The following is a 25,071-nucleotide window of genomic DNA, read 5'->3' as shown; positions in this document are numbered from 1 at the left end:
GTTTTGACTCAGCATGGAATGATGTGTTGTGTGACTCATTTTTGTCTTGATACAGACCTGAATTTCGATGCGTGCACGCCACGGTCTAACAGTCATTCCCAGCTGTAGAGGCTAAAGTTCAAAGAGACTTATGCCAGACAGTCTCTGTGTTCCAAATGACTAGATAACAAAAAAGAAGAACCAATGTGTCTATTATTAATCAAAATGTGTGAAAGCATAGGTGACAATGGATATAATCTCCTAAGAATGCCACATAATCTGTACTAAAGCATAAAACTTTGAAGCGTTAGGCTAACAGGCACCAGTTTGACTTTAAGCTTTGATTCAGTTCATCGATGTCAGTGCCTGCACTCTTTAGATAGACAGGCTTAATATTTCCCACTGCTGGACTGCAAGTAATAATGTAATGTCAAGCAAGAATGGGCAACCTGGAGCCAAAACAGCTGAGCTTTTTGACAGAGCTGTCAGTGTGCCAGCAGATGAGTAATTTGTGCTGTCATGTGAATTCAGACCATGAAGCTAATTACTTCCAATAACATTCAACTTTTGGGGCAAAGCAGAGTCCAGGGTCCATGTGGAACGCGTCATTAAAGGCTATGTCAGGTTCTGTGCAGGCTGAGTGCCTAATTAAAAAAAAAAGTTTAAGAACTGAGGTTTTAAGTTTTGCTATTTTCTTGTTTTCAAAACAGTTTTAACACTTTATTGTCTACCTTTAACTGGTGGTTTGGTTTCAGGAATGACAGAGTTATCAAAAAAAAATCGTCTGCTGGTTTTTGCACCGTTTCTGCCGTTAAGTTCTGGCCCATGGGCCCCCCTGGATCCGTTTCCCAAAAGTATTTTAAAATTCCACCAACACACCAGACGCAGAATATTCTGCATTAAGCTTCCAACGAAGCATCTTTATTGGCTTGTCTGCAGCAGTGTGCTGTCTTTAAAGTTCTCCTGACAAGTCACATAATTTAAGTTTTCTTCCTTTTTCCATCTTCCTCTGGGAGGAACAGAAGTGTTTTAGGCAAAGACAGAAGTTGGAGACAGAGCTGCACATTCTCCGAGAAACAAGTTCTGGTATGCATTCCCTCACTCCGATAATTAGCCTGAACGAGGACTGAGGGGACAGGAAAGAGATCTGAGGAGAGGAGGATGAGAAGGAAATCACCAAAGTGGTGGGAATGTGTGTGAGGGAAAAGACACAGACTGAGAACAAACAGAAATAGAGTATATTAGTTGCATTTTAGTCCTCATATGAAAACTGTCTGACTCCTGCAGAGATTCGGTGAAGTTCAGCCTCATGAGGTCAGACGGACGTGTACACCGTCTAGCTCTTTAAAGAAATGACGTCTCATATATGTCATATGAGTCTGTGGTGTTAATACACAACAGTGAGACTGTCAGAGTGGAAAACAATTGGTTTTTTGAACACTCACATGAATGCATTAATGTCCTGCATCTGAGCAAAACCAAGTTATTAACAAACAAAGACTTTCCTTCTAAAACCTGACAAACAATGAGGCAGCATCATGGAACAAATGCACGACCACACCAGGGATGGTTTTCTTCTGTGTGTCGTCCACGTAGTTTACACCATTACATTGTTCACGTGGAGACCGTGCTGCAGCGGTAGGGTGGTCGACCTCTGACTGGAAGATTGTAGGTTTGGTTCCCACTTTGCCCTACCAAGTGTCCTTTGGCAAGACACTGAACCTTACATGGACTCTGGTGGTTATAGGCCGGCGCCAGTGTTCAGCAGCAGAGCCATCAGTGTGTAAATAGGTGACTCTGTACGAGTACACGCCATTCGCCATTTATCCTTACATAAAAGCTGGGTTTCCATCACATGTATGCGCAAAACGTCATCAATATTCTAGAAATGTAGAAAAAACACAATTGAACAATAACGCTGTTTCCATGAAATCCGAATTACGTGAATAAACACAAACCGACTCACGCGATAAGTCATTCAGAAACACGGTGACGGATGTGATCAACACTTTGATTGACAGCAGATCCCTTCACATTTCTGCCACGGCGCTAGCGCTCATCATCATCTATCAAAGGAGACGTCTGCGTCTCCTTCAGGCCATGAGGCGGCGAGCTCCTTACATGTGGGAGGGGCTACGGTTGAAGCCATTAGAAACAATGGTGGTTGGTGTTTTTCCAGAGGAGCTGCTGATCCAACAATTCCTCATGACACGCTCAACTTTGGATGATCTGTGTGACGCTGTGGGACCTCTGGTGGCGCCGCTGTGCGGCGTCCAAGACCGCCAGTTCCTACCAAGAAGCTCATCGCCACCCGGTTGTTGGTCACATGACTCATTTAGTTAAAGAATAGTGTTGCACTTCTGTTAAATAAGTCAATTTCCATACGCCTCAAAAACCACCACATCCAACCACAAACATTTTTTTTTCCATAAATGGGAGGATTTTTTTTTTTTATCCCATTGGGGAAATTTAGTATCATAAATACGATTCGAGCAATTTCATAGTCAATGGAGACTCAGCTAGGAGAACACGTGTGTGTGTTCTGACAGATTCAAGCCCACAGCAGGATCCAACTCTAAGATTTCTATCAGCGTCATTCCACTTCTATCCAAATGTTTCTGGACATGAACGGTAGTTTTCGTTCCAAGAAAAATGATGCTGAAAATTAAACATACGATAACAGAGTAACAACGGGAGGTTCCTGGTTCCTGATGCAGCGTGTTTAAGAAATTCATGTTTTTTATTCCGACTGAGGTTCAGGAAAGAATTTTTTTTATGTGCTGCATGGAAACTTAGTTACTAGAAGTTACTGTTTATCTGCCATGTCATATAAAACACCCTGGGATAGGCTCCAGCAACCCTGTGACCATTAAAGGGATTAAAGGGGCTTGTAAATAGACGGACGGATCGTCTAAGTTTTAGCATCTAAAATCTTCCATTACTCTGCTGTCTGTAGCTGTTCAGACACATTGCTGTTGAGCTGAGAGGTGCTTGGAGCAGAAAATTCCCCCTTTTCCCGCTTTGGTCTTTCTGTGTTTAACGGCGTCCTTCAGAGCAGAGTTCCTCTCTGTAATTGTGCAGCTTTTAGTCAGCCTGCATGTCCTTAAGGATGTGTGCCCTCTTTTCTCTCTTTTTTGTTCTTCCTTCTTCCTCTGACTTGTTGTTGTTGTTTACCACAACTGCAAACTGAAACCAGCGAACAGAGCAGCAGGAATCAGGTTACTGCACTGCCTTCATTTCCACAGGGAGGGAGTCAGCGTGTGACCGATAATTCCTGCGAGGCTGCGACAAACCCTCCTGGGAGTTCATATAGATTTGTACACATTTGAGATGTGGGTCACAGTAAAAGAGGAAACCCCCTCTGGCCTCTTCCATTTACACAAAGTGCCCACCTCGGATCTCATCTTCACTTATCCCATTATTTTTGATTGTCATCATGTTTTTTTTCTTTTTCTTTCAAAGTTCTTGTTTTTTATTGTTTGAATGCTATAAATCCTTCAACCATTGTTTTCCTGTTTCTCTTTCTTTATTTTAGTATCTTCCACCATTTTTGCCGCCTAATAATGTTTCATCTATTTCAACCATTCAACTATTCAAATGTTCAGCTCATTCAGCTTTTTCCAACTGTGACTTTTGCTCCTTCAAATCCTTGAACTTTTCCAGATATTCCAGGATTTCTGCCTCCATTGAAACACATGGGGAATCCTTGGTGCAGAAGCTCGCTGGTTCAATACCCGGCTCTGGCATTTTTCAGAAAATATCTTTTTTGTTATTGTGCTGTTTTCACTTTATTAACGGTCAACTTTGATCATTTCTTTATTTATTTTTCCAATTATTACCCTTTAAGTTTCATTTTCATCCAGCAACATAGCATTCCACCTGCATTTTCTTCTGGAAAAGCAGCTCCTTCTAGTTTATTCTGACATTTGGAGGGAAAGCTTATTAAACCTGCAGTTGCTAGAATGTCCTTGTTTTTGCTGAGATCAAATGCAATCTTCGTTCTATGGAAAGAAATGGATTCTGATGGCTCAGACCAATTCGTGTGAGCCACGCTTCACAGGTCAGTTTAAACCTGAACCAGGAGTTTTTATCTTGACGTGTCATTAAACGTGCTCAGAGCAGTGCATGCTGGTTAAAGATGGTGTTATTGCTGTGGTGTCTGTGCAACGTGACAAAACCTGAAGTGCAGCTCAGGTGTTGTGAACAGCAAACTCTGAGGATGTTCAGGAGCAACACAAACAGCTTTTTGAATATGACACCCCGGCTACGAGGCTTTACTCAATCACCCTCTGCACCCACGCTCAGTCACACAACGCCTTTTCTTCTGCACCTGCAGTGCCTGTTGTCAGACACATTCACACACCCGTGAGGACACTGTGGGCGACGTGGGGTTCAGAATTATTCTGAATGAGTGCTCTGCTGCTGCAAAACAAGTAATGCCCTTGTGGATCGTGTTTTTCCTCCCTTACATTTGTTTTCCTTTTACTCTGCTGCCACTGTGATTTGTGGTTTTTTTAAAGAAGATGCATGCTTTGATTGAAAATGTGTTGTTTTTTCTGTCAAGTGATTCGTCCCCATAGCTGAAGTTACCGTTCCGTCTGTCACACGTAAATAAACCAAACAGCTGAAGATGCTTCCTGTTTTCATTGCTGTATCACGCTGTTCCTTAGTTTGTTTATTCATTCATTCATTCATCTTCTTCTGTTTGTCCCTGTCGGGGTCACAGGGCTGCCTGTCCCGGCCACTTGTGGGCGAAGGCAGGTGGCGCCCTGGGAAGGTCGCCAGTCTGTCGCAGGTAGTTTGTTTAAAGTGAGGATTTTTACAAGCCTCACCATTTTTTAACGTTATGAAAGGAAGTCTGCCCAGCTTGAAGTTGGAACTGTCATGGCTGTGTTGGCGTCCTGTCAGAGTCCCTCTGCTTCACAGCAGACAGCGCTCGCCTTCCCATCCAGAAATCCAGAGATTCCTGCTGCAGCTGAGTGTTTTTAGTATCAAGAGCGTAAAGGGAAAAAAAACATAATAACCTCCAGAGTTTGTGAGCCGTTTGCACCGTGAAGCCACTTTCACTCAGGAGTGCTGCCATTTTTGTCCCAAAAGGTTTTGAACTCTTTTTCTAACAAGTAAAGGTTTCTGATAACCTCAAACTGTCCAACGGTTCCTGTGTCTGCTACAACTATTCTTCTCTGTTGCAAAAAAAAAAAAAGTGTCTCAGTTCATCTGGGCTATGCAGTGTGATGAGGACAACGATGAAAACGTTAGAGATGAAAACCACACGTCTGCAATGCCACCACAGCACACAAAAGGCTTCATGCTCTGCTGCTCCACATCAACACACACAATGATTCCAGGCTGTAGAGACTCAGATCCCGGCTTCAGCACAGGAACCGTCTTCAGCTGAGCCACAAGTTGGTAACACACTTCTGGATTTTTTACACTTGAATGCATGATTCTTCATTAGAAGTGGAACCTGTGGTGCAGCGGTAGACCAGTCTACTTCTAATGTGAATGATTTTGTGACACATTATCGTTATTCTAGGTAAAAAAAAATGTTCTTAGATGCAAACTTTCCTTCACTTTCGTGTCTCCATAGAGTTGTTTAGGATAACTTAGTCTCCCTGATGTTCACCTCTGCAATGTTTACTTCTGAAATTCCCGAAGCTTTCTTAAAAATAAACAAGTGAATGGTTGTGCAAAATCCTTTTGTTTATTTCAGAAGTAAAATTCATTCCAAATGTGCTGATCTTCTTTAGGGATTGTGATTCTTTTGGAAGTTTGTCTGATTTCTGCTGAAAGAATTCAGTGTAAACCCCATAAATAATGTGCTCTGCAGACAGCTGCATTGATCTCTACACCTCCAGTTTTTCTTTTGTTTGCTTGTTCCTCTACTCTGTTTTTCTGACTTTCAGCTGTGATCTTTTTTGACTTAAACATCTTTTTTTTACGTTTCTTCATCTGCTTCTACATCATCTGCTTATTTTACTGACTGCAGTCATCTCACCTCACGCACACAAATGCACACATACACACAAACACACACAGGCACGACAAATGCCTCCATTAACCTGCAGTTCTTTACCTCCCCGCAGCAAAGTCATCGATATTCTCAATCAATTAGTGTATTGACCAGACCGGCTCATCTCTGGTCATCTTGCTGCTGTAATCAAAGTGTGCTTCTCTTAGAGTGACCACAGGACAAACACTGCAAGCAGCCTGTGTGGACACACAAAACACGCAGGCCCTAAATCTGCTGATCACAGCTTTGCTGGTATCAATACTCCCTAATCAATGCCAGTATTGATTAGGCTTAGTCAATTCAGGCTTTTTTTGCTTTAGATAAATAGAAGTATCCATCTGTTGACGTGCATTGCAGCCTGATAGATGGAGTTTATTTACTTAAATTTAGATATTGCTGGGGGCGTGCCGCGTAACGATACGGAGAAACCATGTAGAACGCTTTTTCAGCGATGTTGAAATAATAAATTTAACAAGTAAGGAGTTGGAGCCTTTTTTCTCTTTGATACCACGACAATCATTGCTTTAGATTTCTCCGTGTTTCATCTGTTGCTACATTCTGACTGAGTTTAGATCACGTGACCACATTCTATTCAGACTGAGGAATGACAGAGCAAACCGAAGCTCAGTCCGATTAGAAACAAACCGAAACCCCCTCCAGAGACGGGTCAGGGAGCGGTTCCTGATACCAGACCAGGCCCTGTCTGAGTGGACTGAAAATCTGTTCTGGATCTGGGAAACGAACTCTGGTTCACTTTAAGGAAAGCACATTTCTTTTCTGTCAAACTGATGTATTTATGCATCTTTGACCTAAATCAAACATATAAAACAACACAAAGAACCCATGTCTGGTCAACATAAAGAGGATCCTATTCATTTAATTCTCTGGTTATAGTTTTTTTTTTATCACATTACACAAAAACTTTGTACAGATTGTTTTTTTAATAAATGTTGAGTGTGATAATAATGAACAAAATTCTAAACTCACTCAGTAAGTCTGAAAGTCTATTAGATAACAGAAATGGACATAATAAAGAACTGATGGACATTTTCTTATCTTCTAAATAGACCTTCAGAAAGATGTGTGTTTTAACACACAGCGAGTGTGTATGTGTGTGCAAGTGGGTGAGCATGTGTGTAACAGGCTCTAAGACTGTAAACATTGCCTCCCTGTGCTTCTCTCCAGGTAGTTTTTCTGCTATTCCTCCTCTCTTTTTGCATCATCTCTCTGCTCTGATGCTCTCGGAACATTGACTGTATCCCAGAACTGGACTGAGCGAGTTGGACTTTGCCCACAGAAAATAGTTTCAGTTTCAACCAAATGCAGTCAATTCAGTCCCCATTTTGTGAAACACTCGTCACCATGTTGGAACCAGACGTTGTAAGTAAGCAGCGGTTGATCTGAGACGTTTCTATGGCAACCACCCTCTCCAATCAGGAGTGAGCATGTTAGACCAGAAAATAAAACATTTGCACAAGACCACCTACTTTTATTGAGACATCTGATTGGCTAGTTTATAACTGGCTATAGAAAAGATATTTATCTATCTATTTATCTATCTATCTAAGATGTTTAAAAAGGGTATCAGAGTGAGAATAGTTATTCTGACCAGCATGACTGAGTCTCAGCTTTTTATCTCTCTATAGAAGTCTATGGGGTGTTGGCCTCCTGGAGCCAGCTGTCACTTCCTGTTTGGAACGCCAGGAGGGATGAGTCCCTCAGTCCAGTTCTCATGTACAGTCAGTGATTCAGATACACCCCCTGTGGGTCAGACTTGTAGCACTATTGTGATACTGTAAGAACACTGGTACAGCAGCTTTCTTTCATATGTAGTCTCTTCGGCATCATAGACATTTGACGTTTAGTGGTAAATGGTTAGCTTGAAGAAAAATAGTTTGGTTTGTCAAGTACAGAGACTCAATAAATACTTTTCTTCAGGGTAGTTCATTTTAAAATTGCAAGAATAATTCCTTTTATTAATAAAACAATTCCTTTTTCTAAAATACTTTCTGGTTTTCTCCACTTTCTCAGCTTGTTTCATAAATATCTGCAGTCATGCAATATTGTTGTGAGACAGTTGTTTGTGGGTCTTTTGTGTTTGTGCTGTTTTAGCAGTTCCACCTCTTTTTGCATTAGCTTCAGGTTCTCTGTGTTGGTTAGTGGCTGTGTTGTTCCACTGCCAGTTTTGCGTCTGGAATACCTGACACTGTCAGCCGTTCTGCTTGTTTTCCTGCTTTATTGCAGCTCTGAAAGTGTCACTGTGCTCTGCGTTATTGATTGTTGGTCAACTTCTTTGTCAGTGGATCATTCAAGTGTTATTAACTGGTGACTCTACCACAGCTCAGGATGCACAGTTTTCCCTGCTGGACTCTGAATCTGCCCTTTCGTGGACCCTTCCCTCACTCAAAGTGCTGCCTGCTGCAGCGTGTACCCTTCTGAAAGTGTCCACAGCCACGATGCAGCTGACAGATTGCTGTCTGTTGCAGTTGGAGGTTTTTAATTCAGTGTGTGTTGTGGTTTCAGCGGTGGTCAGTGCCATCCCGGTGCCTGCTCTGGATTCTGCTCAGTATCCCGGTATTCTGCCTTCACCTTCCTGCGGCTTCACCCACAACAAGTTCAGCCTGAGGCCAATGCCATTTCCCAGCCTGACTCTGGACAGAGGATACACTCCAGGTACTGTGATTTTACCACCATGCTTTTCAGAGGCTCTGCTTGTGAATTGATTTGAACCACATGATTAGGTTACAGTTTTAGGTGAAAAAAAATGTAAAGCTTTTAAAAAGCTGTCCTTATAAGACCCCAGAAACTAAATACAGCTATTCTACAGTGAATCCTTTCATCAAAACAAAATAGTTATTCAGCAGAATAAAAGAAACAAAACTAGAAGGAGCTGCTTTTCCAGAAAAACATGCAGGTTGAATGATATACTGCTGAAACTTAAAGGGTAATAATTGGCAAAAATAAATAAAGAAATGATCAAAGTTGACCGTAAATAAAGTGAAAACAGCACAATAACAAAAAAGCTATTTTAGTGAAAAATGCCAGAGCCGGGTATCGAACCAGCGAGCTTCTGTACCAAGGATTCCCCATTTATTTCAACGGAGGCAGAAATCCTGGAATGTCTGGAAAAGTTCAAGGATTTGAAGGACCAAAAGTCACAGTTGGAAAACGCTGAAAGAGCTGAACATTTGAGTAGTTGGATGGTTGAAATAAATGAAACATTGTAGGAGGAGCTAAGCAGCAAAAAATGGTGGAAGATACTAGAATAAAGAAAGAGAAACAGGAAAACAATGGTTGAAGGATTTATAGCATTCAACCAAATAGCTGTTGCACTACATTCATACTGTTTCTGCAGTTTGTTTAGTCTATTACTGGAATAGTTTTTATAACTAATTGTCACCTGATCAGTGCTGCTGTGGAGGTGTTTTTGCTTTTCTGTAACTCACTGAGCTGCTAATGCTAGCAAAATGTAAAGACAAAAGCCAGAATCAGATATTCTCAACTCATCAGTTGAAATTACCCTAGAATTTGTATTTTTTTCCAGACTTTGCGTGACATCCAAACAACTGAGGCTGATTTTCAGGAAAAATGGATGCTCGATTGCCTTATTATAATGCTGATCTTTTGTGCTGTCATTGTTCTAAACTACAGCACACAATTAGTTAAAAACATCAACCACAAAGCATAAATGATTTAGCTAAATGATTTAACTTTCTGTAGACTAAACACATAGTACTTCACTGAACAGTGTCGGAGTACATTTAAGAGCTCAGCTCAATCTTGACAGTTTTCTTCATCCGTCTGGCTGTCATGCTTTTAAGGCTGTTTTTTTTTTCAGAGATAAATACTACATGACCTGGCTGGAAACTGTAATTCAATGATTGACTGATTCCTGGTTGCCTCTTGTCAGTGATTTAACAAGAGCAAAGAGACAAGAAGAGGGTTCAGAGTCATAAAGTCAACCAACAAATTGCAAGGCCTGATTGCTGCCAGCAAGGCACGGAGGATGGGGGTTGGGGGGCAAATACTAGGGAGAGGAGTGTACAAGGACAGGGTATATTTACACTGACACACCCCAATGAACCGCCTGCATGCAAACACCCAATGCAGTCCTTACAAGTGCCTCCCCTTCAAACAGTCATTTATCCAGATGATCAGATGCAGTAGCTGCCGCTGTCATTTGGACTTCAGAGGGAGTCTTGTAGTTTTAAACTTCAGACAAATTTAGCATTCATGATGCTCTTGTCACTCGCTTGTCTCGTCACACTTCCAGCGGAAAAGGAACTATGCTGTGTGCCACTTAACGGTGAGAGTTCTCTGTTGTGGGCTTGACTGCTCCTTACTTAATGTTGCTGGGACGTCACTGAGAGTGAACATTGACCACAGAAAGAAAACACTGACTTTCTGTAGAATTTGGTGAAGAGGATTCCAGTCAAAGTTTATTCTGGAATGTCCAACTTCTACGAGAGGAAAACATGTTTTTTTGACATTTTATCTCATGGTGCTATTAAATATATTTTTTAAATAATTGCTTTGTCATGTTCTTAAAAAACACGTCACAATTTTTCAAGTAACTTAATCACTGCAACATAAATCAGATTCCACCTTGATCAAACACAACTTCAGTATTTGTGATGACAAAGCAACTTGGAAGTGCTTGTTGTCTTACTGTGGCTGCTGGTTAAGGACCTTATCTATATAAGTAAGGGATAATGCCAGACGAGGTGGGCATTATCAGAAATTCTCAGCCTATTTAAGTGTCTGGGTTTCTGTTCATCCTTGTCAGGTCATCTAGTCTGTTCTGTCACTCATTTGTCATGGTTCAATTCATTAAAAGGTTTTTTTCAAGCCCGTTCTCCTGCATTTTGGGTCCTTCACCTCCAGCTCTTGATAGATAACGAATGTTTAAGCTACGTGGCTGGAACTGCTTCTTTAGTCATGCTTTATCACTGTCCATTATATAAGGGTTCATGGCGAACAAAATGTGAATTTTCAGAATGAACGCACTTTGTGGAAGCGGGCTTCCACAAAGTGCGTTCAAAGGCCATTAACCCACTTATACCATATTTACAAAATAAAAAATTATTCAACCGGTTTTTAGTACTTTATTTGTGTTATTTCTTCGGTTTGGATTACTTTTTTCACAAAAGTGGACTATTACGTGGTGCAGTGCGTCGTCACGGTAACATGACAATGCACCGCTTAGCCAGGTGATCCAGTACCGAAGTGGTATCTATGCTGATGACCACGATGTGTTGAATAAAGCATAAGTTCAGAGAGAAAGTTCACCTCTTACAGGAACTTACCGGAACTACTTTTTTAGGTGTGCGGTTATCACTGTGGATTGCAACTTTTTAATGCACACCCAGCAGCCAATAAGAATTAAGTATTCACCTGGACGATGCTATAATGGAAAATAAATGATATATACTTCTTAAACGCTGCTTTTAGACATTAGCATCCCTTTCCCCTCTCTTCCTGAATAGCTTTTGTAATCACATGAACACTGAAGACCTGTTCTGGAACATGATTCAGGCTATTCTGCACCATTCCATTCCATTCCATTTTATTTGTGCAGCCTCAATTCACAACAGTCGTCTCAATGGACTTCGTACCGGTAATGTAAGGTAAACATACAATCAAAAAGGATAATCAATGCATAGAATTCAATAGGATAATACTAAACTTTAACTAAACAGACTAAACTAAACTGGACATCCCTGCCCTCAGACCCTCCTTCGCTGTAAGGAAAATCTCCTTAAAAAAACGGAATCCGGAAAAAACGAAGAAACGTCAGGGGTGTCCACATGAAGGAGGGATCCTCCCCCAGGACGGACAGACGATTTACCAGAACTCTTAGAGAGAATTAGCTTATCTAACTCTACAACTACATATTTAAAGTCCAGCAAATGATCTTCATCCAGATGAAGACGGGGGATGGCTGGGGGCGCAAGACGAGCCGGAGACAGGATCCACAGCCAGGTGTAGGAGCAGTAGTAGAGGCGAGCCAGAGACGAGGTACACGGTCAGGGACAGGAGCACGGATGACCCAACTGGAATCTGGTGTTAAGGGACTATGAGGTCCTTAATATAGGACGGGGCGTCCTATATTAAGGAGTGATGTGATCTCATCTGCTAGTTCCTGCTAACAATCTAGCTGCTGCGTTCTGAACAAGCTGGAGACTTCTTAAGGAACTCTTAGGACAAAAGAAATCTTGGATTATTTCCATTCTCTGATATTAAGGTTGAATAGTACTGGGTTCTAGCTCTACGCAGAGCTTTTTCAAAATAATTTAATAGGCTATGTTTCCAGGTATTCAGAGACTGCGCTGAATCGGAGCTACACCATAACAGTGCCACAACAGTGAAGATCCACGTCACTACCTCAAAATAAACTGGTTATTTTTTTACCGTGCCTAATGTTAATCTCAAAAACATAAGGGACCTAAATGATGTGGATACGGACTAAGTGGACGTAAAGTGGTGGTCACAAAAATGTATTTTCAGTTCATCTTTTCTTATTTTCAGTATTCTTGTAGCAAGTCCTTACTGCAGCCCAAAGCAAGATAACATCCATCCTTGCCTCTGATTCCACTTCTCTCATTTCTAGCCCTGTCCTCAGATGCCCCCAGCAACACTCTCCTCCAGCAACAGCCTGCATCTCAACAGCCCACCCCCCTGCTCCCTGGTTCCTCAGCTCCACCAGGGGAGCTTGTTCCTCCTGTTGGCCCCGTCCCAGGGGCCCCTTCTACTGCTGTTGTTGCTGAGGAGGCACAGGCCGGAGGCAGCCGTACCATTCCGACAGCTTGTGTTCGGCCCACCCATCCACTACGGAGCTTCACCAACCCATTACTGCCACCACCCATGGGAACCATTGACCCCAAGGTGTACACTTCCATGATTTCTCAGTCTGGTGAGTAAATCAAACTATTTAAAAGTCAAACATCTTATTTATAACTGCTATGAGAGATTGGACTAAGAAAAACAAGAGCGGTTTTGATGTGATCATAGAGGTGGGGCTTTTACTTCTCTACTTTAATTCACCTTTATTGATCACGAGAAGACCCGAGTGCTCCAATTACCACAGGCACCACTGTCACCTTCATCTTCCATGCTTCTCCAGTTCCTTCCTGAGTCTGTGGTGTTTCTCCAGTTTCTCATGTTCCTTCTTCCTGGTGTTACCATCACTATATACTGCCACATCCACCCCAACGGCTTTCCTCTGTTCTTTATCCACCACTACAATGTCTGGTTGGTTCTCCATTACCATTGTATTTAGATCCAACAAGGTTCTGGAAACATTCCTCATAGACTTTGGTCCATGTTTTCATGACAGCATCACTCAGTTGCTGCAGATTTGTCTGCTGCACATCCATGATGCTGATCTCCCGTTCCACAACACCCCAAAGGTTCTCTACTGGGTTCTGGTGACTGTGGAGGCTGTTTGAGTCCAGAGAACTCATTTTCATGTTCTAGAAACCAGTCTGAGATGATTCCAGCTTCATGGAGCCTTCTCCTGCTGGAAGTAGCATCAGAAGATGGTCCACTGTGGTCAGAAAGTGATGGACATGGTCAGCAACAATACTCAGGTAGGCTGTGGCGTTGGAACCATACTCAACTGGTACAAAGGGGACCAGAGGGTACCAATATAATATCCCCCACACCATGACACCACCACCACCAGCCTGAACCGTTGCTACAAGGCAGGATGAATCCATGCTTCCATGTTGTTGAGGCCAAATTCTGACCCTACCATCTGAATGTGGCAGCAAAAATGGAGACTCATCAGACCAGAAAACGTTTGTGTGAATTGAACAACTGCTACTTTATTTATCCCACAATCTGTAAATTCTTCTCCGCATTTGACCCATCCCCTGGGGGAGCGGTGAGCTGCAGCCCGGGAGGCAGTAGCGTTAAGGGTCTTGCCTAAGGGCCCTCACTGGGTGATGTTAATTGCTCACCATTGATATGGTAATTGCCCCAGTACCATTCCTGCATGGAAGCCTCTCACCTTACCAACCGAGCTACCTAGCCGCTGAATTGTAGCCTCAGATGGAGTCCGATCACTATGCCGGCTCCCAGGAGGCGAGCTGGCGGCCAGACAGAGAACCGTTGTGGGAAGGGGAGCCAGCCTGATCAGACCTCCTGAACATCAGGATATTTTTCTTTTTTTCATGGAGGCAATAATAAAAAAATGTCCCTTGATGTTATTCTTGTTTTTAATTTTCCCCCCTCTGGTTAATAAGGACAGCGAGCCTTTAAACTCTGTCAGAGAGAACACAAATGCAGAAAACGTATTTAGGACTTTAACTTTAAGTTTCACTTGAAATTCGTCCAGCCAAAAACCAAATCCAGCCTTGGACGCACTTAAAATACGTGCGGAGAATGCAGCAATGTGACATCTTCTCTTCTGTGGCACCTGAGCTGATGTTCACACAGGACGGGGCACATCAGGGGTGCAATGAGCAGGCGCTACTGGGCCGTTGTGACATCACAACAGCTCATTAATTCAAACCAAGCTCTGACACAGTTTGATTGACAGCGATTTACAAGAAGAAATACTCAGAAATGCAAACACGAAATGATTTTTTATTACTTTGTTCTCCTTTATAAGAAAAATGAAACACATGTCAGAAACTTAAAAAACATGATTTTCATCAGAGAGGAACTTTAAAGACTGGAAATGAGACTCAGCCTAATTCCTGCAGGATGTTCAACAACTGAAATGCATTTTTGCAGCAATGGAGGAATGTGGAAAACACACTCTTTGTAAACTGATAAGAGTCTAACTTTAATTGAACTTTGTCCGCTTAGTTTTTAGGACTGAATTTCTTTCATTGACAGTTTCGTACGCTGGGACAAAAACGTTGATGTCCATCACCGATTCTGTGTTTCACACATAAAAAGATGAGCGACTGTGTTAGAAACACGTCAGCTGTGGGAGACAGAACGTAAACATGAATACAGGAAATCATAATGATTGATCTTTTAGAGAATGTATTTGTATAATGGTGCATATTAGCTGGGCAATTTCTGTAAATAATTGAAACAAAGGGAACCCTCTGCAGTAATAATCTTTATCTTTAATTGATTATTTGGTTTCATTGCGTGAAATGCCCACAGTTCTACAGCAAACCTTTTCTGAAGAGTTGTGTGACTTAACAGTTAACTCTGACTCAAAGAATGAATCCAAAGACTCTTTTTTTTTTTCTGAAGCTCCTGGTTTTCTGTCAGCTTCCTGTGACTTCCTCAGATGAATTCTCCCCGCTGAGCTCCACTCTTTGTTTAATATTTTACTCAGGGAGGCTAAATGCATTCGCCTCAGGCTGTTGCACACTGTGTGTGTCTGTGTGTGTAGTTGATATTCTGTAACTGGCCTTGACATTTGCTGGAGGGATGGATGTGATCTGACCTGATCTCTCTCTGTTCTTGCTCAGGTTTAATGTTACCTGGCTGTTCGTCCTCATGTCCACCAGGTTTTTCAGCCTCATCTCTGTTAGAAACCATTAAGTTATCGTCACAAGATGGTCTGTTGGATGTTTTCTTGTCCATCCGTTGTTATTAATGTACATAATGTATTTATTTGGGGGTAAAAACGTTTTTCCTTTTTTTCCTTTTACGGAGTGTCATTCTTATGTTGGGTGGGGGGGCAGAAAACAAACTATTCGTCCCTCATGGTGTGTATGATCTATGTGTTGGTGGCGTGTGTGTTGGACTGTTTACATGCCCCGGTGGCCTCAGATTAACATTGATTTTTGGCTTCTGGAAACCTTCTGCTGAGGAGTCAGAAGCCTGAAGCAACAGGAGACTCGCCGCCCTCGCCGTGACGGGCAGCCCTGACTAAACACAGGAGAGGACCTTTGTTCACGTGTGTCTGTGCTCTCACATATGAAGTGATGCTAAACTTTTCTGAGTGTCGATAAGAAAGGTTGTTTTACACCTTCAAGATGAACATCTAAATTCAAATGTAAGATTTGTATCAAAAAGCAGGCCTCATTTACATGTGATTCAAGTAGAAACAGCAACCATCAAAATACCAACCAGGTTGTTGGCTGACATTAATGGAAATGACATTTAATCCAGGAAACATTCACCAGAGCTCTTCCTGCTTTGGAACTTCTCCATGAATCCAAAGGACTCTAAACGTATTTCTAAAAAAAATGGTTACATCAAAGTTTCAAAAGTACAAAGTGGAATCTTGTAATGACATTTGAATACATAAAGTACAAATGTTACACAGGATTGTTGGGTTCTGATGAATAGATTATAGTTATTAAGTAATCTAAATCCATTTCCAAACCCCAGAGCTACTGGAAACTGTCAGATTGATTGATTGATTGATTGATTGATTGATTGATTGATTGATTGATTTTAATTATGACAATGCATATTCATAAATATTTTACCATAACAAAAACATAAATATGCCAGAATTGGTGCATTCAATGTCAAATGACATCTGTTGTCTTAAGGCAGGTTTCAAGAGAAAACAGAAACATTGGACACATGAAACATTTTTGACTAAAACGAGCAAAAGTGAAAACATGAAGCTTCTACAGAAAACTAAACACAAATTAGAGATGAGCAAACAAACAAAGAAGAAGGTGATCACAACAAACAATCCATTAGAGTACAGCAAACAAGACACAAATGTCATGCAGAAAACTGGAGATGACTGAAATTTAAAGAAAATAATGAATTTATCAACATTCATTTGTTAACATGACGTTAACCGGAAGCCCACAGAGGACTGACGAGACATGAAAACCATAAAAAGTACAGACTTCAGCTTTCAGGGACACTGAGCTTTGTCGAACCACATGTGGAGCATCAGAAGCTTAAACTTGGAATAAATATCAGGGAGGCAGAAATCTTGATTAATGTAAGCGGTTCAGAAATAATAACTTTAACAACCTAAAGAAACCCGAAAGTAAAAATACACCAATCCTCACGTGTTTGAAGAAAAATGTCTGTGCTGATCCATTAAGCCTTTCTACCTCTTTCAAAACTTTAGCCGTAAAAAAAGAAATAAAAATATGTTTGATACATGTTTCTATCCAGACTACAACTTCTCTTAGTGCAGACAGAATGAAAGAAGAGCAGCAGCCTTCTGAATAAAGCGGATGAGAAGCCGTCAAATTCCCTCCAGAGACATGACGTTTCCTCAAAGACGTGTTTCATCTTTAACAGTATTTACTTCAGAATCTTTTTGGGATCAATAACCCTTCCCCTTCCATCCTCACGGCTCTCACCGCTCTAAATCTTTCCTCTGGCTTTGACCCAGAAACAGAGACAGACACCTCTGATGTGAGCCCTGGTGGGCATTCGCACCTCCGCCCTGGCTTGTCTGGTCTGTATTATATTTATTTATACCCTCACCTTTCTCAACAGACAGGCCCCCCACCCCCAACCTCCACCAACCGACCCCCTGAAGGTGCAGCAGGTACCATGACAGTCTGTTCCTGGTTCTCACTGCGGTCCAGAGGGAGCTTCTGCTTTTGGCTCCTTTTTATGGTTATTTGTTTGTTCTATAACAAATGTTTCTTATGTCAGATCAGTCATGAAGAACTCGGTACTGTGAGGAATGGCTTATTATTTTCTTGTGTTTATTAGAGACACCGGAAACCTGCCTGAGTCTCATCCGCTCTGACAGCTAGCTGTTCCAGGTGTTTCCTTTCTTGGGGAACAGAAGTGGATGTTTATTGATCAGGAAGTGAAAAAGAGCAGTGAAAGCAAAGAGAGAGGATTTTCTCAGAAGAAGGGGCCTCAGGATGTGTTCAGACTGCCCCCCCTTCAGTTTTTCTTTGTTTTTTTTCATTTTTCACTCTTAAAGGAGACATTCCTCAGGATGCTGAGTGGAATTTCAGTGATGGCGACACGGCATCATAATGTGCTTAAAGGTCCATCAATCCAAATCGTAACCATCTGTATCCCTTTTGGGGTCACGGGGTCGCTGGAGCCTGTCCCGGATACACCCTGTCAGTTTGTCACAGGGCTCCCAATCACTCCCACACACACACTAACTAAGTGACCAATTAACCTGTGACACACGTTTTTGGATGGTGGGAGGAAGCCAGAATACCCTGAGAAAACACACTAATACTCAGGGAGAACATGCAAACTGCACACAGAAAAGTCCCAGCTGGGTAGGAACCAGGACCTTCTTACTATAGGGTGCCACCGTTCAGCCCTGTGTTTGAAGATTTAGCTCCCTAGTTTTTTGCGTGTTGCTTCCGTGTTGTGGTCGGCAGGTTCTCCTCTTTACAGGACGCATATGGAGTTTTAGCCGTTTTACCCTGTAAACACCGGATGCTGAAAAGACAGCGTTTTTTGGAAATATTGGACATCCAGACAGCTGGTTCAGGTCTTCTATCTCTCTTTAATGTTCTCTTAGTTGCGTGCAGACTTGTCATTTAGAAACATCAATAACATCAGCATTATTGGGTCAAACTGTGCTGGTCAGTAAGTGCATTAATGTCAATATTAAAGTTTTACTTTGGACAGTGACTCATAATACACACTCTCTTTTATAGGTCAACTCAATAGTTTGGCCTAGATTTATAAAGAGAATATAAATAACAAAGACCAACACATTCCAAAAAGAAACTCAAAGCCATTTAATTTTTTAGGATAATCTATATTTAGTGTGTAGCATGCATTGTAGTTATCGCTTAAGGTGGAATTTGCTGTCAGGACTCTTGAAATTGGATAGAAATCAAATAAGTGTTAGTAAAACTCTCCTCTGAGGAACTCAGCAGAATGTTTTATTAAAATCCAGTTTCTTTCGACGAAGGCAGCTGTTGAAGTTCAAGACAGATTTATCTCAGCAAAGTTTTGCAGCACTCATCTGTTCTGTTTGTTGCTTTTGGGTTTTCTTACTTTAACTTATACTCTGGATAATGGATGGATGGATGGATGGATGGATGGATGGATGGATGGATGGATGGATGGATGGATGGATGGATGGATGGATGGATGGATGGATGGATGGATGGATGGATGGATGGATGGACGGATGGATGCATGGACGGATGGATGGATGGATGGATGGATGGATGGATGGATGGATGGATGGATGGATGGATGGATGGATGGATATGCTTTTATTGTCATTGTACAATGAAATTGAAGGTTTTATGCATACCCGTTGCGAGGCTTTGCTCTGGAAAGCAGAAGAATGGAGGTTGGCTGTAGTATCTTTAAGGAAATGAGAAGAACTCAAGTGGAAGGACAGCAGAGGTGAAGCAGACTGTGGTGAGAGCATGTGGTTGGTTTAGAGACAGATGCAAAGCTGAAGGCAGCAGGGATGAAGATGCTGAGGTTCTCTTTGGGGCCAGGATGGAATCCATCAGAGAAACAGATGATGGTAGATGCTCTGGAGATCCATGCAGGGAAACAGATGGAGACGGTTTGAGAGGAGGAACAGGGATGATGATGGTGAAAGGATGCTACCAGGAAAGAGGAGGTCCATGGATGTAGAGGAGGAGGTCCTGAGGGTGGTTGGTGTGAGTGAGGAGGATGTAGAGGAGATAGTTAGATGGAGGCGGACGATTCACTGTGAAGACCCCTATAAGGAGCTGCTAAAAGACAAAGAAGAATGTGTATTTTTGGTAAATGGTATGTACCTTTATATAGTGCTTTCACTATCTTGCTTTAAGGTCAAAAGTGCTTTACAGCCACAGTCACATTCACTCATGAACACACACACATGTACACACTGAACAACAAAACTTGATTTTATAAATAAAAGGTTATTTTTTCATTCAGGACCAACAGAGCAGTTTTTTAAAAAGTAAATGAGATTAAATGTTTATTTCTAGATTCAACACTGGCCTGGCCATTGAATTTCTAGCCATAGATGAGCTTCGTGCCAAAATGATTGACAGTTTTCTTGGCTGGAAGCAGTTAAGCTAAAATTAAAGCAAATTTGATTTAAAAAAACTACTCTTCTTCCATATTTTTATATTCACATCATTGTCTTAAAATGTAAACAAAGCTGTCTATTTGTGTGTTTTTATTAATCCATTGATCCCTTTTTTTGTGTAACTGTTAAGGCAGACAGTGCACTGTACATGTATGTACAACTCTTTGCCACATTTCATGCTTCAAACATAAAGAGATAAAACTGTAAACATATAGTAGTCCAGACCTGAATCCAATGAAGCGAAACTGCTGTTCACAAACACTCTCCATCCAACCTCACTGAGCTCCAGCTGTTTTTAAGGAGGAATGGGTAAAAATATCTGTCTCTCGATGTGCAAAACCGATAGAGACAAACCCCAAGAGCCTTAAAGCTGGAATCACAGCAAACGGTGGAACTAGAAAGTATTAACTTAAGGGGCTGAATCATTTTGCACGCCCAATTTTTCAGCTTTTTATTTGTTCCAAAAGTTTGAAATATCCATTAAATGTCGTTCCACTTCATGATTGTGTCCCACTTGTTGTTTTTTCTTCACAGAAAATTATAGTTTTTTATATTTATGCAATGGAAAACAGAACATGCAACGGAAAACAGAACATGCCACGTAACCTGAATTTTTGTCTCTTGCTTTTATTTCCCAAAGTCTGTCTTTTACTTTCATTTCTTTGACTTTGGCATTAAATGGTTCCATTGAACAGCGGTGACTTTTGACCTTCAAAACCCCTGATCACCGGTGCTCATCCATTTGCGACAGAAATTAAAGATGGCATTCCGTTGACGTGCTGAAATCATTGATTGCACCCACATGACTCTGTGGGTGAAAGAGGTGGCTGTTCCTCTAGGATCCAGGATGTGATTCTCTGTGATTTGGTCTTCCTCTGTCATCACACATGAAGCTCAGTGTTCAGTCTATTACAGCAATAACCTCAAAAATCTGTTTAAATCCTTTTGATGAGACTCATTGCTATTCTCTTGATTATACTTACAAATTCTGTTTGAAATCATTGATTATGCCATCCTCCAGTCTTCAATTATAGCTGACACTTGACCTTTTATACTGAAATCCTTTCCTACCCATTGCCTTCCTGTCACCAGACGTCCTGATTAACCAGGGCTCCAAAATCAGTGATTACACTCAGGCTGTGCCTTCAAATCATCATCAGAATCAATCAGTGATGCTCCCAGTTCTCATATTTTAATGAAATGCCCAAACTCGCCTTTAAACTTGACTGCAGAGCTACTTTTGGTGAAGGGGGTGAAATATTGAGCAATGTCTGTAAAATGATGGAAACCTCACCATTTTGAGGAACGTCCAATGTCTCCTGTCTCTCTCAGGTGGGAGCCTGCCGAAGCCCCAGGTGAAGACGGCCTCCTTGGGTCAGGCCGGGAAAGCTCGCTCCCCTCTGCTGCCGGTCTCGGTACCAACGGCGCCAGATTTACAAGAAGAGGGAGGGGCAAAGCTTCCGGAGGATTCAGCAACTAATGTGAGTCATTTCGGGGTCTATTGCTTTTCTCACAGGTGGAATTCTCAGCAGGTGCAGGTTGTTGGTTTGAATGCAGCAGGAACACTGCTGTAGACTTTCAGAAACAAGCTTCTGTCTGGTAATCCAAACCCAGGTGTGTTGGAGCAGACATGTCAGTCAAATAATGGGCCAGAGGACTGGGATTGGTTGATTTAAAGTAAATGCTGTTTTGAAAAAGTGGAAATTTCTTTAAAAGATTTATTTTTAATTATAAAAATTGGATACACTATATGGTTAAAAAACATAGTTTCCTATAATTGTAGTTTTATTGGTCTAATATGAAAACTTAATCCTGATTACAATTATTTTGGCATAATCCGTCTTCTGCATGTATGATTGAGCAGTTTAATATTATCAAGTGTAGCATTGAAGAAAAACTGCAAACATCTGATGTTCATTAGCTAGAAACCCGTAAAGCTATTCCTGTAACAGTCTGCATGTGGACTGTTGTTTCTCCACGGTGAGACTCAGACGCTGCACCTCTGTCGTGGTGCTGTACCAGGTCCACAGGACTTCTCTGTCTGTGGTAAATACAGCCAGTTTCAAATCCTGGAGGCTGTCTCATTATTATTATTATTATTTAGATCACTTTCTGCTGCTTTACTTTCAGATCCTGATTCATTTGAATTAAAAGTGAATACGCAAAAAAATGTGTTTCTTTTTTCAGGTTTGAATGGTAGTAAATAAATAAGTACGTGAATGAGACTGTGTATGCTCAGTAGAAGGGCATGCATGGATGTCCAGAGCAGTGTTTTTCAACCAGTGTGCCGCGGCACACTAGTGTCCCGTGGGAGACGGTCTGGTGTGCCGCGGGAAATTTTCACTGATGTAAAAACATTCCCATCTCCAGGATATCAGCTCTGTGTTCATCCAAACATCCTGATAAAACACTGAGTAGTTAAGAATATAAAAGATTATAAAATACTTTTTTCTTCCTGTTTATTTGATTCTATTAAAGACACTTTGATCAGAATGGCGGTACCGCGATTTAGCCGTAGCTTCAGCTCCGTTTTTGGAAAAGTCCCGCCCCTTTAACTGTCTCCACCAATCATTCATGGAGACTTAATCACATGTCATCAGTCTGACCAATCAGAAGTGGTAAAGATTTCACTTCCTTGTTCTGATTCTGCTCATAAAGTCTCTCAGTTCTAACAAAAATACCAGCTAAAGCTCGTCTTTAGCGGTGTAGCTTTCCACAGAATCCGGTGTCAGACCGTGAAACAAGAGAACAAAACAATGAAGATCAGAGACGAGAGTCTGTCTGACATCACTACATCTCCCAGGATGCATTGGGTTAAAGTGATAGTGTCTCAGCGTACAATGACTCTTCCCTGTTAAACGTCTTGAAACCACAACGAACACATATCAACATCTTCTTGATGAAATCAGAGGTCAGAGGTCAACAGTTTAGTTCTCCTTCAAGGTTTGTGTTTCTTAACAGTCAAACATCCCAGAGTTTGGTCCAAGTCATCTTTCTGACTGAAACACTTTTCTAACGTCTGGATTATTTTAGATGTTAAATTTAAGAAGAAGTAAGAACAACATTTAAGAAACAGGATGAAGGTGAAACAGACACAATTAAACTGAATTGAAACAATTTAATCATCTAAAAAGAAATAAAACATTTTTGTTAAAGTTTTCATAGTAAAACATTTTTTATTAAGATAAAAGAAAAACTAATAAAACTTTAACATGTTCACTTTTAGTGTAGCTACAGAAAACATCAATATGATGTTTGTGTTTTTGTCTAAAATTTATCAAACATATTGTTTTCATATTGTTGAAAAATGACAGTTGCCTTTGCACTAACATTTAAAAAAATAAAAAAATATTTAAATAGAACATATTTGGTTTTTGTGAGGTTACATTAAATTGCATGTTAATAAACTAGACAGAAAAGCAACTACCAGGGTAAAATGTCAAATAATTTAGTTAAAGATTATCATGGAAAACTAATTTAACTTTTATTACATCTTTTAGAAAAAACAGCTGCAACTTCCAGCAACTTATCACAAAAATGCATGTGAGATTGTGGAGGGACTGTACATCAATACAGAGTATAGAGTTTCTTCTGTTTTCATTTTTGGATGCTGGACTGCCGCGGGATGTTTGTTTAGGAAAAAGTGTGCCTTGGCTCAAAAAAGGTGGAAAAACACTCCAGAGCGTGTTTAACTTCAAAACTATCAAAATCTGTAAAACTGTCTTTCCTCTTAAATGTCAGTATTACTGAGTTACCTTCCTAACATTTTTTATATGCAGATGTGTCAGCAGACATCTGTCCTGTCAGTCTAGAGTGTGCTTTCATTTATTTGTTGCCAAAAGAAAAACATGGCAGTTATTTTGTTACTTTTTAAATGTGCATAAACTCAGGAGTGATGAAGTGGGCGGAGCTGTCAGAAAACACACTGGGTTAAACTGGATGACTTTAATAATGACTAGATAATTGGATTATTATTTGGATTGAATCAATCAGATTAGCAATAGCATTAATTTAACTAACTTACTCTAAAATTCACTGTTTAAGAAATAGTACTCTGGTATGCAAGAGTGTGAACATTGTTGTCTTTATTTTACTAGAGGGAGCAACGAGCTGTCACAGGAAACATCTAATAGTTTATTCCATAGAAACATGTCTGGCAGCTACTGACTTCTTTTTCTATCATAAGGTACATTTTAGAAAAGTTTTGACCTCAACCACGAAATTAAAAGATGAGACTCATAAAATGAACCCCGTAAAGTTTTCAGAGTTAAAAATAACGATGCTGGCTGGAGCCGGTGTGTGTTACTTCTGTTGGAAGACTAGTGGCGTGTTTGAGATGACTTACCTGCAGGCGGGGGGGGGGGCGGGACAAGGGTCTGAGATGAAGGCGAACACTGAGCTGCAGCGAGACTGAACAGGAGAATTCAGAGCGGTTGGATGCAAAAAACTGTAATCCGGTGATCGAATGATTGATAGTCGGTTTCTTATAGGACCTATAACTATGTGAAACACTGATTAACTGAATTTCCTTTAGAGTAGATATGCTATATAATATGTGAGCAATACATGTAGGTGTTTTTGCAGAAAATGTACATAATGCCAAAATGTCTTTTGATTACTGATACATTTAAAAACCATGAAGGAGGACTGACGCACAAACAAATCAATCTAAATTTACTTAAGAATTTGTGGATTGGTAAAGAGATCTGACTAATACGACTAATCTGACTAATATGGTGGCCGGCTGGGCTCACACTACATACAAAAGAAACAACACAACGGCATTATCCGAAGCACAACGACATAACCGCAGCAACAGCATAAACCGCAGCACAACAGAAATGAGGACTTTCTTTTTCTACCGGCGAAAAAAAACAATTCAGTTTCAAAGTATTCAGCGCTCCTGAGAGTTACGTGATATTTGGACAAGATTAGGGTGTTTTCTTACTAGATAACGTAATTTCTTACAAATATACGTTTGTCTAAAAATATAAATTTACCCAGATCTCCACAGTGAAATATGCATCTAACCCTCTTTGTCTTTTTTGATGAACCTGTCATCCAAACACCAATGCAGAAGTAAACAGTGTTACATACGCCCCCTCCTCCACATGAAACGTCCCATTTCAGCATAAAACAATAAAGATGAATGAAA

The 25,071-nt window shown here is 41.0% G+C and overlaps 1 protein-coding gene across 1 annotated transcript in view; it reads left to right on the top strand.

Annotated features, from left to right (window-relative positions):
* Positions 1–25,071, top strand: part of dcc (DCC netrin 1 receptor) — a 280,927-nt gene that overhangs the window by 234,908 nt on the left and 20,948 nt on the right. The window contains exons 26-28 of the mRNA XM_011482137.3: positions 8,516–8,665; positions 12,603–12,905; positions 21,249–21,397. Coding sequence (XP_011480439.1) covers positions 8,516–8,665; positions 12,603–12,905; positions 21,249–21,397 — 602 coding nt within the window. The remainder of the gene's footprint in view (positions 1–8,515; positions 8,666–12,602; positions 12,906–21,248; positions 21,398–25,071) is intronic.

Source organism: Oryzias latipes, chromosome 12 (genome assembly GCF_002234675.1).
Source record: "Oryzias latipes chromosome 12, ASM223467v1".
Classification (NCBI taxonomy): domain Eukaryota; kingdom Metazoa; phylum Chordata; class Actinopteri; order Beloniformes; family Adrianichthyidae; genus Oryzias; species Oryzias latipes.
This window is presented reverse-complemented; position numbering and strand designations above follow the sequence as displayed.